The sequence below is a fragment of the Eretmochelys imbricata genome, chromosome 13 (genome assembly GCF_965152235.1).
Source record: "Eretmochelys imbricata isolate rEreImb1 chromosome 13, rEreImb1.hap1, whole genome shotgun sequence".
NCBI classification, from domain to species: domain Eukaryota; kingdom Metazoa; phylum Chordata; order Testudines; family Cheloniidae; genus Eretmochelys; species Eretmochelys imbricata.
The window spans coordinates 317658-332305 of NC_135584.1; the positions used below are offsets into that span (position 1 = coordinate 317658).

At 52.0% G+C, this 14648-nt stretch overlaps 1 protein-coding gene across 1 annotated transcript; it reads left to right on the forward strand.

Moving 5' to 3' along the window:
* The first annotated feature begins 523 nt into the window (after window positions 1-523).
* On the forward strand, window positions 524-10536 carry SLC35H1 (solute carrier family 35 member H1). Its single transcript, XM_077832013.1, has 9 exons — window positions 524-679; window positions 1029-1179; window positions 5245-5308; window positions 5548-5620; window positions 6705-6873; window positions 7131-7214; window positions 8480-8655; window positions 9389-9518; window positions 9696-10536. Exons 1-9 carry the CDS (start codon window positions 563-565, stop codon window positions 9812-9814), a joined length of 1083 nt encoding a protein of 360 aa, XP_077688139.1. The 5' UTR covers window positions 524-562; the 3' UTR covers window positions 9815-10536.
* The last annotated feature ends 4112 nt before the right edge of the window (window positions 10537-14648 follow it).

Genomic DNA, 14648 nt, shown 5'->3' on the forward strand with positions numbered 1-14648 from the left:
GTGGGCTGTACCCACCGCCCGCTGGGAGGGGGACGGGGAGGCGGGCTGCACAGCACCCCAAGCAACGGGGACAGTAGAGGGGAGGGTCGGGCACCACGGGCTGCGAAGGGGGGGCTGTGCCCACCGCCTGCGAGGAGGGGGAGGCGGGCTGTACGTGCACGGTACAGCCCGCTGGGGGGGACAGTAGAGGGGAGGGTCGGGCACGACAGGCTGCGAAGGGGGGGGCTGTGCCCATCGCCCGCGAGGAGGGGGAGGCGGGCTGTACGTGCACGGTACAGCCCGCTGGGGGGACAGTAGAGGGGAGGGTCGGGGCCGGTTCCCTGACGCTCAGCGCGGGGACGCGTCAGCAGGAGGCCGGGGAAGGGGCGGGCCAGGCCGGGCCGGGCCGGGCCCGTTTCCGCCCGGGGGAAGGGGCGGGAGCGCGGGCGGAGGTGGAGCTCGAGCTCCAGCGGCCCGGGCTGCGCCCCTCACCGCTGCCTCTGCGGGCGCTGGGCCGCAGGGTCCCGCTCGGGAGCGCGGCCGCCCCGGGGCCTGGGCCCGCGCCCGAGCCCCGCGCTGCGCCATGGGCCGGCGGCCGGGCGGGGCCGTGCTGGGGCAGGCGGCGCTGACGCTGGGGCTGGTGCTGCTCTATTACTGCTTCTCCATCGGCATCACCTTCTACAACCAGTGGCTGATGAGGGTAACTCGGGCGGCCGCCCCGGGAGGCGGGGAGGGGGCCCCGGTTGGTGGGGAGGGGGCCCAGCAGCTGCGGTGGGGGCGCTGCTGGGGCACAGTTGATTCGCGTGGGGGTGCAAGAAGCCTGTTGGTGATGGGTGTATGAGGAGCATGGGAGGGCCTATGCGGGGTGGGTGACTTGGTGGGAGGTGACAGGGTAGTTAGCAGTGCCTTCTGTGTCTTGTGACAGGGTCTGTGTGTGTGTGTCTGGCTCCACTCCGTGCATCCGATGAAGGGAGCTGTAGCTCACGAAAGCTCATGCTCAGATAAATTGGTTAGTCGCTAAGGTGCCACAAGTCCTTTTCTTTTTGCAGAGTTTCCATTTCCCTCTTTTTATGACCCTGCTGCACCTCCTGGTTATTTTCCTGCTCTCCGCTCTGACCAGGGCCCTGTTGCATTGCTGCACCAAGAGGTCCCGTGTGGTGCTGACTTGGGCCGACTATCTCAGAAGGGCGGCTCCAACAGGTACAGTATGTACAGCCACAGAATGGAGGGCATTGCCACGGATTGGGGAGACGAGAGAGCCCTCTACTTTTCTTCCCAACACAAAAATCTTTGTTAACTTACAGATAAAATTGGTGAAGTAACTAAAATAACAAATGGTATTTCACAAGTGAGCCTCAGCTTCTGGTATGGTACCTGCGTGCTGTGGCAGAAGAGTGTGGCTATCCATTCTGGAATGGCTTCATTTAAATCAAATTTTAAAATGTAGGTTTTCATGCTTTAACTATGTAGATGACGACTAGTACAATCCATACAGTATGCTTTATATTCATCTTGACGATAAATATGCTTTTGGTTTTTGATGTTACAGACTTTTGAATTGAAAAACTCAGTCATAAAAACTGCCAGGGAATCCTGGTGGGTGTGGTAGCTTGGTAGGAGACATTTAGGGCAGTTGGCACCTGGTAAAATGTGAGAAGCAGCTTGGGATGTGTGATAAGCACCTTCACTGAATGGCTTCTGCTATAATGACCAGGAATTAAATAGTTCATGCAGCTGATGTTTAATTTATCACAATTAGGTTTTGGAGCTAATATCTGTTGTAATTAAAGTGCCAGTTCACACCTGTTAGAATAATTGTTTCTGGATATCTGCAATAAGTTTACAGTCAGAACATGTTTTCAAGACTTTCCTATAGCTGTGAGGGCTATATTGAATTATTTCATGAAAATTGAAATGCTGGAGCATGATTCAGCCTTGTCACGGAGTCCCTGGGCGATGCTCTGGAACTGCTCCCCATGAAGCCAGTCAGGACTCTGGGGAAGTCTCCTTTCTGTGAGCAGCCTGTCTTCAGGACACACAGCTTCCACCTTCCTGGGTCTGACCTCAGAGCATTCAGCATCATCTGCCCCTCCGGGCGCTTCCCACAGCCAGTCCGCCCAGGCGGGCTCCTGGGGAAGCCAGAGGGTCCTGCCCCCCAACTTGGCAGTCAGACGTGACTCTCAGCCAGCCAGTAAAACAGAAGGTTTATTAGACGACAGGAACATGGTCTAAAACAGAGCTTGTAGGTGCAGAGAACCGGACCCCTCAGCTGGGCCCATTTTGGGGGGCAGTGAGCCAGACAACCACTTCTGCACTTCACTCCATGTCCCAGCCAGCCCCAAACTGAAACTCTCTCCAGCCCCCCTTCCTCTGGGCTTTCCCCTTTCCCTGGCCAGGAGGTCACCTGATTTCTTTGTTCTCCAACCCTTTAGCTCTCACCTCACAGGGGGGAAGGGCCCAGGCCATCCGTTGCCAGGAAACAGGGTGTCGGCCATTCTCTGTGTCTAGACCCCTGCACACAGCTGCCCTCTAGGGCTCTGCAATGATCATACACCCTTACCCCACCCCCTAGATACTTAAGAACTGCCTAGGGGGAACTGAGGCACCCCCACACTATTCAGAGGAAACATTAAGAACAGTCCCACTTCGTCACAAGCCTCACCTCAGTCCCTGGAAAAATCATGGAGCAGGTCCTCAAGGAATCAATTCTGAAGCACTTAGAGGAGAGGAAAGTGATCAGGAACAGTCAGCATGGATTCACCAAGGGCAAGCCATGCCTGACTAATCTAACTGCCTTCTATGACAGGATAACTGGCTCTGTGGATGAGGGGAAAACAGTGGACGTGTTGTTCTTTGACTTTTGCAAAGCTTTTGACACGGTCTCCCACAGTATTCTTACTAGCAAGTTAAAGAAGTATGGGCTGGATGAATGGACTATAAGGTGGATAGAAAGCTGGCTAGATTGTCGGGGTCAATGGGTAGTGATCAATGGCTCCATGTCTAGTTGGCAGCCGGTATCAAGTGGAGTGCCCCAAGGGTCAGTCCTGGGGCCGGTTTTGTTCAATATCTTCATTAACGATATGGAGGATGGTGTGGATTGCACCCTCAGCAAGTTTGCAGATGACACTAAACTGGGACGAGTGGTAGATATGCTGGTGGGTAGGGATGGGATACAGAGGGCTCTAGACAAATTAGAGGATTGGGCCAAAAGAAATCTGATGAGGTTCAACAAGGACAAGTGCAGGGTCCTGCACTTAGGACGAAAGAATCCCATGCACTGCTACAGACTAGGGACCAAATGGCTAGGCAGCAGTTCTACAGAAAAGGACCTAGGGGTGACAGTGGATGAGAAGCTGGATATGAGTCAACAGTGTGCCGTTGTTACCGAGAAGGCCAATGGCATTTTGGGCTGTATAAGTAGGGGCATTGCCAGCAGATCAAGGGATGTGATCATTCCCCTCTATTTGATATTGGTGAGGCCTCATCTGGAGTTCTTGTGTCCAGTTTTGGGCCCCACACTACAAGAAGGATGTGGATAAATTGAAGAGAGTCCAGCGAAGGGCAACCAAAATGATTAGGGGACTGGAACACATGACTTGTGAGGAGAGGCTGAGGGAACTGAGATTGTTTAGTCTGCAGAAGAGAAGAATGAGGGGGGATTTGATAGCTGCTTTCAACTACCTGAAAGGGGGTTCCAAAGAGGATGGCTCTAGACTGTTCTCAGTTGTAGCAGATGACAGAACAAGGAGTAATGGTCTCAAGTTGCAGTGGGGGAGGTTTAGGTTGGATATTAGGAAAAACTTTTTCACTAGGAGGATGGTGAAACACTGGAATGCGTTACCTAGGGAGGTGGTGGAATCTCCTTCCTTAGAAGTTTTTAAGGTCAGGCTTGACAAAGCCCTGTCTGGGATGATTTAGTTGGGGATTTGTCCTGGTTTGAGCAGGGGGTTGGATTCGATGACCTCCTGAGGTCCCTTCCAACCCTGATATTCTATGATTCAGCAGGAAGGAATAGATTCTGTGGCTGTAGAATGGGCAGGACCCTGGATATATCCTTCAAACACGTACCTACAGCTTAACATTAAAAAGACTTGAAGTGACCAGTTAAGACAATTTACAGCAATATTCTGCAATGCTGACCGTTTGTGTATTTCATTAACCATGATACAGAGATGTGGAAATTCACTTAATTGGCCTTATCTTTCATCTTAATTTCATACTTGCCATCTGTAATAGAGACAATTAGTGTACATTGTCCAAGTTATGCCTATGTTTGTATTGAAGGACTTGCATGTTAATATACAAACTGTAGAGTCATAAACTATTTGTGGAAATTATTTTTCTGGGTCACTCCCAGTCCTTTAAGATGAGTGAAATATTTACACTAGTTATGTCAACAAGTTTTTGTCAAGAGGGTTTTTTGGGTGGGAATTTTATTTTTATTTATTTATTATTTATTTATTTTATTTATTGGCCATCGTGATGCACAAATTCGTAATGCTTAGGCTCAGCTGCTGCAATTTTCGATATATAGAAGTAAAGGCATATGGCCTGATAAATGTCCAGCTAGTTCAGAACACAGCACCTTTCCTACTCAGCTGCACAGGTTTCTGGCAACACAGGTTTGATCTTTTCTGCACTGGCTCTCCTCTGAACAGAGTCTGGTCCATGGTCACTGTCGTGACTTACAGAACCCTGCAGGAAACCTGCCCTGGTTCCTTGAGAGACCGTCTCCCTCCTTATGTGACCACATCCTCCCTCTTTCCTGTGTTCCACAGAAGCAATAAAATTGTTGGCCACAGAGGGAGGTTCATGGATGGGGCCCAGGACCTTCACAGGAGTCATACCTAGATGAGAGACTATCCTGTCAAATGAAATCAGACTGACCACTACATTGGTGCATTCAGAGCTAAACGCAGAATCCTCCCTTCACTCCAGCTTCCATTTAGTAGCCCCTCACTCTCACCCTGCTAAATTCTGAAAAGGTTTAAAAAAATGCGGACCCTCAATGCTCCTAAACACAGGGAATGGAGAGATCATTGTTGGAACTCTTACTCATGGGAAGCACTCAGATATTAAAGTGATGGGCACTAATCAAAGAATAGGCTTGAGAGAAAAATACAAGGACCCATTAATGTTTTCATCAGGTTGACCTAGGAGACTCTGTCTAGGCACATTGAGTTGTCTGGGGCAGCAGGGCATGCTTGGCAACACATTCTGATTTGGTGAAAGGACGTTAATGCCGAGGGGTTCTTGTTTCTTTAGCATTGTCGACTGCCTTGGACATTGGGTTGAGCAATTGGAGCTTCCTGTACATCACAGTATCCCTGTAAGTAGCAGCCCCATATCCACCCTGGGAGACATGAGTAGTGGGTTTGGTGAGTGCTCTTGCAGAGCCAGGCAGTGGGTCCAGGCCTGAGCTCCAGGCCTTATAGGGGCGATCTTCGGGTTCCAGACCTGTGGAGATAGATATTGGTTTGGGGCTGGGTGGTCTGGCTTCCCAAGGTGTTGTGTTGGGAAGTGCCACATGATGCTGGAGAGTGATTGATTGTGTTTTGGCCTTTACAGCTACACAATGACAAAATCCTCTGCTATCCTCTTCATCCTGCTCTTCTCCCTGATCTTCAAACTGGAGGAGCTGGTAAGGGCTCTAGTGTTATGAGCTCCTTGGGGAGGTAGCTGGTCAGGGCTCAAGGTGTGGGGATGGGTGTAGGTGAGGGCCTGGATTCTGAGATGGAGGGAGGGAGGAAGGGGACCATGAGGGGAAGCAGCTGCCTGATTAATGGGTCTGGAAGAGATGAGCAACTTGTCCTTATGTAGCCTTGGGGGGGGGGGGGGGCATAGCCCAGTGGTTTGAGCATTGGCCTGCTAAACCCAGGGTTGTGAGTTCAATCCATTGATCTGGGGCAAAAATTGGGGATTGGTCCTGCTTTGAGCAGGGGGTTGGACTAGATGAAATGCACCGCTACAGACTAGGGGCCGAATGGCTAGGCAGCAGTTCTGCGGAAAAGGACCTAGGAGTGACAGTGGATGAGAAGCTGGATATGAGTCAGCAGTGTGCCCTTGATGCCAAGAAGGCCAATGGCATTTTGGGATGTATAAGTAGGGGCATAGCGAGCAGATCGAGGGACGTGATCGTTCCCCTCTATTCGACATTGGTGAGGCCTCATCTGGAGTACTGTGTCCAGTTTTGGGCCCCACACTACAAGAAGGATGTGGATAAATTGAAGAGAGTCCAGCGAAGGGCAACAAAAATGATTAGGGGTCTAGAACACATGACTTATGAGGAGAGGCTGAGGGAGCTGGGATTGTTTAGTCTGCAGAAGAGAAGAATGAGGGGGGATTTGATAGCTGCTTTCAACTACCTGAAAGGGGGTTCCAAAGAGGATGGCTCTAGACTGTGCTCAATGGTAGCAGATGACAGAATGAGGAGTAATGGTCTCAAGTTGCAGTGGGGGAGGTTTAGATTGGATATTAGGAAAAACTTTTTCACTATGAGGGTGGTGAAACACTGGAATGCGTTACCTAGGGAGGTGGTAGAATCTCCTTCCTTAGAGGTTTTTAAGGTCAGGCTTGACAAAGCCCTGGCTGGGATGATTTAACTGGGAATTGGTCCTGCTTCGAGCAGGGGGTTGGACTAGATGACCTTCAGGGGTCCCTTCCAACCCTGATATTCTATGATTCTTGGAAGCCTCCATGGTGATGTTATGTTTGTTCTCGCTCAGAGGATGGTGCTGGTGCTGGTGGTTCTGCTCATTGCTGGGGGGCTCTTCATGTTCACGTACGAGTCCACACAGTTCAACATGGAGGGGTTTGCGCTGGTGCTGGGTGCCTCCTTCCTTGGGGGCATTCGCTGGACTCTCACCCAGATGCTAATGCAGAAGGCCGAGTTGGGTACGTTGGGAGGCAGGGCATGGAGGGGTAGTAGCATCCCTAGTGCAAGGGGAGGGAACGGGGAGGTGGCAGCCCCTGGGCCAGGGGAGGAAATGGGGATGTGGGGGTGTGGCAACCCCCGGGGCGGGAGGCAGAAGCTGTCATTGGGATATGGGATAGGGTGTTTGCCCTAGGAACAGAGTCGGTAAAGGCTTCTTTATGGGCTGCCTCTTCACCCAAATTTTGCTGACAGGTCTGCCCCAACTCTCCTCCCACAGGGCTTCAGAATCCTATTGACACCATGTTCCACCTGCAGCCTCTTATGTTCCTGGGGCTCTTCCCTCTCTTTGCTGTGTTTGAGGGTGAGTTGGCTGGTGACAGGAGGGGCTCTTTCTGCGGGCTGCTGGGGGATCACTAGGCAGTTTGCTGCAATGGAGATGAACGGTATAGACAAGGGAACAACTTCCTGAATTTGCAAACTAGGTAGGTGTTAAAGCAGCTAAACCTGAAACATTACTGATCCCCTTCCTGGTCTTCCTTGAGGGGACCCACTTTAGGTTTAGGGCTTCTCATGTGGAGACCCATGCTGCTCTCCCAACAGACCGAGGGTTTGGGCTTGCAGTTCCTCTGCATCTCGCTATGCCAATTGCCAGCCAGCCTTCACAAAACAAAATACATTTTATTCTTAGGGCAAAAGTATTAGAGAAAAAACACACACAAAAATAAACCTAACCTGCATGCATTCTAAAAGCTTACCAGAGGTCACCCCCCAGCTCCAGCATAGGCTTGTCAAAGGTGTCAGTCTTTCACACCTCTTGGCTGGGTTTGCTCTCCTGGTTGCCAGTTCATGTCAGAAAGAAAAGGATTACTTGTGGCACCTTAGAGACTAACCAGTTTATTTGAGCATAAGCTTTCGTGAGCTACAGCTCACTTCATCGGATGCATTCAGTGGAAAATACAGTGAGGAGAGTTATATAATATTCATGTCAGGTTTCATGTCAAGAACCAGAACCTCCTAGAGACAGTTCAGTGCTTTCTTTGTATGGTTTGGGCCTTTGAGCTCTGGCCTCCTGTAACAAATTGTCACAGCTCAATGGCCCTCTCCTCAGGGAGAAGCTTCCAAACACTAGGTTTTTTGCATCACCACTGTTGGGGAATTTGCATTAGTCACCCCTTATTGGTTCCAGCTTCTTGAGGAAATCCATCCACAGTAAACCAGGAACACACAAATATAGATCACTGGGATTGATACAAATGATTATGAATACTCTGCAGTTCATACTGTCTGGCCCATCTCTATATAATGACGTTTTGAGGTTTTCCTTTTGTAAGCATAATATACAAGAGGGTCCCCAAAGATGCTGCATGTGGTTGCAATATGTGTCATGGTAGGGACCTGCGGGCCCAGGAACCCAAGGGGCTAAGGCAACCCCTGTGCTGGCAAAGTGTTGAGTACTGGGTCAGCACCCCTCCTGGTGTGGGGGGGTACAAGCGACAGCTCCTCTCCTGGTATAGGGCAGAGAGGTACAGAGGATGGCAGTCACTTTCCTACTGGTCAGTAGGGAAAGTGCTCCATTATCCCCCTGTGTCAGTCTTTCCTTCCCTGCTCCCCTTCTCTTGATTTCAGGGTTGCCCCTATCTACGTCGGAGAAGTTGTTCCGTTTCCATGAGGCAGGGCTGTTGCTCAGTGTGGTGGGGAAGCTCTCCTTAGGGGGATTTCTTGCTTTCGGCCTGGGCTTCTCTGAGTTCCTCTTGGTCTCCAGAACCTCCAGCCTCACTCTCTCCATTGCTGGCATTTTTAAGGTATGGAGCTATGATTTATGTGGTAGTGCAAGTTTGCCCAGACTGGCCCAGTCCAGGCTGCTCCAGAGCAGCGTAACCTGCTCAGAGGTCCTAGGAAACCAACTTCTGACACCTCACCTGCACTGCGGCTGCCGCCCCCTGCCTCCCTATCCCTGCAGTTCTAGCTGCTTCAACTGCACTGGACTCCTGCAATGCCTCCTGCCCACCCCCCATAGGGATCCTACAGCAGCCTCCATCAGTGAAGGGCAGAGGCCAAAGGCTTTCCTGCCAGAAGGTATCAGTGAGGTTCAGGATGCGTATGAAGAGCAAAAGACCCACCGTTACATTAGTGGGGATAAACACTCCTACTTTAGGGCATGGGGCTAGCCTTCATTAATGGGGTTTGGGTGACTCCCCTGGCACAGGCAGTCCCAGGCTCCCTTCTGTACAGTTTCCTGCCCCTTCCTTGGAGGCTGAACACAATGGCCCACGCTCTGATCTGGTAGACGCTGTATTCCCTTGTGTCCTAGCCTTGCAGGTGGGGGCAGGTGCAGCCCCCAGAGCACTGGTGTCCTTTCTCATCTTTCTGGGATCTATTTTTTAAAACCCTTCCACATGGTCAACGTTGGCACTCTGAGGAGGGAGCACAGGCAGGGCTGTTTGAGCGTCTTGTACGCAGTTCAGCCACTCCTCCTCACTCCTTGGCTTCACCCATATCCTGCCCTACCATCTGTCATGTTCTCTCTGTTTCAAGGAAATCTGCACCTTGCTGCTGGCCACTCACTTGCTGGGAGACCACCTGAACCTCCTGAACTGGGTGGGCTTTGCTGTCTGCCTATCAGGAATCTCCCTGCACGTCACTCTCAAAGCATTCAGTTCGAAAGGTAATGTTGGTGAAGCCCCTGGTCTCTGCAGGAGCCCTTTCCTGCCTACGGCATGCCCCTCCCTGCCTGCACTAGTGCATCCATGATGAGCCCAGGGTGGGCCTGAGGCCTCTGCTGTGTGCATTTCAGTGGGAAAACACTACCGGTTTAGTCACTAAACAGGCTGTCTGTGTCTAGGTGAAAAGGAGTCAAAGCTACACAAAGGGACCAGCTCCAGCCCTGACCTGGAGCTGCTGCTGCGGCACAGTGAGGCTGAAGAGGAGGAGGAGGAAGTTGGAACCGAGCTACAGCACTAACTGGGCCCTAAGCACAGCGCCCCTGCTGCATCTGATCATCAGACGCGACTGACAGATGAGCAGCAAACAGGTCCAAGAATCTTGGGGTGCCAGCTCCTTGAGTTCGGACACGTGAAAAGGGATGGAGCTGGAGCTAGTGAGGGACCTACTTCTCAGTACCCACAGCCCAGATCCATGGAGCCTGTTTGGGTGAAACAGGCAGCACTATACGCTTCCCCTTAAAAGGGATTGGAAGAGAAACGCCCCGGCTGTAGTGTGCGGGATGGGGCAGGGAAACTCAGATTGTAGAGCAAGGGGAGCCCACAGGCTGCAGGTCAAGGAGATGAGGATCAGGGCTCACTATGGACTCTTTCTCCAGCTTGTTCTGGTGTTGGCTCCAAAGAGAGAAGGCAGAAGGGCCCCTTTGGGGCTCTTTCCCCACAGCTTTGTCACTGAGAGCCCTTACGTTCTCTGAAGATGATGGTGATATAGAAAATCTGGGACTTTCCCCCATGGGGCAGCCATTGTACCCAGTAACCTGTCCAGTCCCAGCACACAATGTGAAGAGAGGATACTCCCTACTTGTTATTGGGGACCAATCCAGGCAGGAGACTCAGGGAAAGATGTGCACTGCTGGCCCCGTGCGGCTCTGCAGGGCATTAAGGGCCAGGGCATCCAGGCAGCAAATTTCTTTATTGAAAAGAGTTCTGATTTTTCATAGAAATAAATGACTGTCCAGCTTCCTTCTTTGCATGCAGCTGAATGTGTGTGCACCTGTTACAGAAAAGCAGAGGCAACTCCCACCCCCTCCACCCAAGCCGTTACCTCTGTCCCGGCACCGTCCTGTGAGGTGTTCATACTGCCACTTGCACAGAGCGTCTCCCTGGCCTGGCACACAACGTGATCTTGGCTGCAGTAGGCGGGTGCCGGCGCTGAGTCGGTGTGGGGGGGGTGCCGGCGCTGAGTCGGTGTGGGGGGGGTGCCGGCGCTGAGTCGGTGTGGGGGGGTGCCGGCGCTGGCACGGGTCTGCAGCCTCCTTTCCTCTCTAGGAAGTAATCCAGAGAACTGCAAGGTGTCTCACCTTTGCACTGGGTCCTCCCCAGCATGCCTGAAGAGGAAGCTCTGCTCCCTGCTGACTTGCACCAGTAGGAGGCAGAAGAGGACTATCTCCTAGGAGCCCACGTAGCAAGGAGGAGGCAAAGGTTTTAGTGTCATGGGCTCTTGCAGGAGCTTGCACTCTGTAACTGCCCTTGGTTTCAGGCAATAACTCCTCCTTCTGCCAGGGAAAGGGGAGGGCAGGTTAAGGGCCCAGCTGCATGGGTCAGGTATGGGTTTGAGGATCAGTGTAGTGTTCCCAGAAATGGACAGCAGGCGGCACTACTGCACCATATTCCAAAGCCACGTTGCCACCAGCAAGAGAAGAGGTGGGGGAGGAGGGGTGAGAGAGAGAGAGAGAAGTAGGGCCCTACCAAATTCACGTCCGTGAAGAACACATCATGGTCCATGAAATCAGACCTCCCTATAAAATCCAGCTATTGGAAGGAGAGAGGGGCAGGGCTTGGGGCACCCTGGCTGGGAACGCCTACCATTCACAGGGCTCCAGCTGCTAGTTCGCTGGGCTAGGGAGGGACAGGACTTCCTCTTCTCCTGCATGGCTGCTCTTGGGGAGAGGCGGGAGGGGGGGATCAGACCCATCTCCGGGTACCTCCCCCAGCTGCAGGAAGCTCCATGGCTGCTGCCTTCAGAGCCGAGCTCTGAAAGCAACGCAGAAGAGAGAGTGGTAATCTTGCAACTCCCCTACAACAGCTTTGCGCCCCCCATGATCCTCTTCAGGGCCTGGGAGTGGGGCTCTCTGTTCTGTGAGCTGCTCTTATCCTGATTCTCAGATGACTCTCCCCTCAGAGCAATATTCTGACACTGCCAGTGAGAGTCTGGCTGCCTCTCACTGATTTCACTCTTCTGATGGAAGTGCCAGAGCCATGAGTGAACTTTAGAGTAACTGACTTGCACCTCCCAGGGCCTGGCAACTTTTCCATGAGAGAGAGAAACTAAAATCCCCATATGTCTGCCCTGCCCTGCTGGAGGGAAGAGCTCAGAAATCTGCCTCTCCAAGATCTGGCAGCTGCTGCCAGGAGGGTTCAACACCATCTCATTTCAGGAGGGCATAGAGGAAGCCTCAGCTCTGAGTGTCGTTGCTGTGGTTCCTTGCCTGGGCAGGGCAGAGTGGTGATACCTGTGGCTCTACCATCCATTCTCGCGCAGGCGCTGTCTGACACTCTCTTCCCAGATCCCCTGTCTGGGAAGAGAATCATGGAGACACTTGCTGCTTCACTTTCTCTGCCCCAATTTCTGCTTTAGGAAGCCGGAGCCTGGGACGGGGGATTATTGAGATGAAGCAGCATTCACCTCTATATGTCTAGTGCAGCTTCAGGCCAGGCCAGGAAGGTCTGAGGCTATGGGAGGGCACTCTGGTCCAGTTTTCTGTGAGGCTCACCAGTTAGGAGCTATGGTGGAACTATGTCCTCTCCTTTCCTGCCCCATGAATTATACATGCCCCATGGGGAGCTCAGTAATGCTTTTATTAATAGTTAATTACTCCCTGTTCCTCGGCGGGGAAATGAGCCTCACCGAGGTCTCATAAGTCCAAGCAGGGATCCTGCGATAAAAGGCACTAGAAGTTCATTGTGGGGCACCTTCCGGAGCTGCCGATGCAGCCATGGCATTTAGTGAATAATGAATGCCTGTGGAAAGGAGGGGTCTGACCCTGCATGCTGGCACAACCAGCACCTGGATGCCTTCTGCTTTCTGAAGCCTCTTCGAGTGCTTTTCCTGTTGCTTGGTGGGGAGGTCTCCTGTGTTCTGAGCCATGGGTGTTTCTGAGGGGCTCCTGCATCTGGGAAGGCCCCTGCCTAGGGGAAAGTTCATGTTGTTTTGCTCTCTAGAAATGAGACCATTGTCCCATTTTGCCTTGCTGCCCCTTGCTGTTCCCTGTCAGGAACTTTGAGGGGCACAGGATTGGATCACCATGTGGACAGGCAGCCTCTGTGGGGGGCTGGGCTAGCACTGTAGCTCACTCTGCTATGGACAGTGAACTTCATCCAGAATATAAAATAAATAATTAGGCCGGGTAACATGGAACTGGGGATGCTGCCTGGTACTGACAGCCCTCAGCACCATAGTCGGGACCTGGCAGAGGGGGTGCAGGCCTGGAGAAGAGACTAGTGCCTCTGCCCCATCTCTAAGGAAGGGCTTGCAGGAATACTCCTCGATCTTTAGACAGTAGCAACCCCTGGCTCTGGGGCTGGCTCACAAAGTCGCAGCTGATGTCATTTTGGGGGGTTAAACTCATGTTTACCACAAACCAAACTGAAGTGAGGTGAAGGGTGCTGGCCTGGAGCCCTAGATACTGAGTTCTCTGCGCAGGGGCAGAGTAGGACAAGCAGCCTCCTTGTGGTCCTCCTCCCCAGGAGTCAGCGAGGAGGGTGCTCTCCAGTCAACCCATTGCACATGAGAGCTGTAGCACGTGGAGGACGTTCCTCCCAGATGGTAACAACTGCATGGCTGTTCCCAGTGGGCCCTACTCGCTGTTGGCATCCTGTGACTGGACCCTGGTCAGCAGTGTCCCTCTTCCTAAGCAAAGTAACATGACAAACCAAAAAACTCTGATTTGAACTCGGAGGCCTGTTTCTCATTCCCCCTGAGACCCAGAGGGGAGAGGCTCTGCCTTGGCCCATAAAGCGTGTGTGAGTCCCAGCACTGTAATGAGAGTTCTGTTTGACCTGGGTGAAGCCTAAAAAGTTAAATAATAATTACACTGTTCACAAGTGCTTGGCTTCCCCGGCCAAGCCTTTAGCGGGTCATGGAACCACATCCTCTCAGAGCCAAGTAATGCTACGGAAGGCATGCTACGGAACCATGTCATCTCCGAGCCCCCGACGTGCTACGGAACCATGTCATCTCCGAGCCGAGCCCCCAACGTGCCACGGAACCACGTCATCTCAGAGCTGAGCCCCCGACCTGCTACGGAACCACGTCATCTGAGAGTTGAGCCCCAGCCATGTAGTCTCAGAGCCAAGCCCGTGGGAATGCCACTGGAGCCGTGTCATCTCAGAGCCTCACCTTGCCTGTGGCACCAGAGTCACGTCATCCTGGGGCTTATAAGGTGAGGGAACCACACCGGCCCAGTACTAACTATGAACAAATTGCCAGGCCTTATTACATGCATGTGGCTATGCTGGTGTGGGCTGGGGGCTTCAGAAAACAACACAGTAAGCACCATGAGGGCTCACAAACTATTAAAGGGATACAACCCAAATTCTGTACACTATACCTTTTCCCACCCTGCTATTTTGTTTCCCCTTTGCTGTGCTGTATGTGACCTGGGATGGTGAGTTCCTTGGGGCAAGGACTGTGATCTGTTTATGGGATTTCTGTTGCATTCAGAAATCATGAGTCAGGTCCAAAAAGATCCTTGGATTAGTTTAAAAAAATTAGATTTTTTAAAAAAAAGAATAAATGTTGGGTTTGTTTCTTTGCCTTCGGGTCACTGAACTTTTGGGGGCTCTGATCTTTTAGGCTCCCTTGGAGTATGGGCTCCAGATTCTCTTCACCATGAGGAAGGCCAGTGATCTGCTTTAAAAAATCTCTGCTGAGATTCTTTGTGATCACCTGTCTCCAGGAGCTGGGGCTTTGATAAGAACATTATCAAAAAACTTGCAGTAAAATCTCATGTTGGCCGTACTGTTTTTCCCTGTATAGTGAAGTGTGAAGGATGGGGAGCTGCTCTTTATTAATTTATGGATACTGCATGTGGCTATTGGGATAGGTGCTGTATGACTATAGTGGGTTAGTCGGA

What these genes read in the sequence shown, in the direction of transcription:
- SLC35H1 (XM_077832013.1), top strand. Translation starts at nt 563, where the DNA reads ATGGGCCGGCGGCCGGGCGGGGCCGTGCTGGGGCAGGCGGCGCTGACG. An exon ending in CTGTACATCACAGTATCCCT is followed by an intron (nt 5,309 to 5,547) that starts GTAAGTAGCAGC and finishes TGGCCTTTACAG; the next exon opens with CTACACAATGACAAAATCCT. An exon ending in TCTCTTTGCTGTGTTTGAGG is followed by an intron (nt 7,215 to 8,479) that starts GTGAGTTGGCTG and finishes TCTTGATTTCAG; the next exon opens with GGTTGCCCCTATCTACGTCG.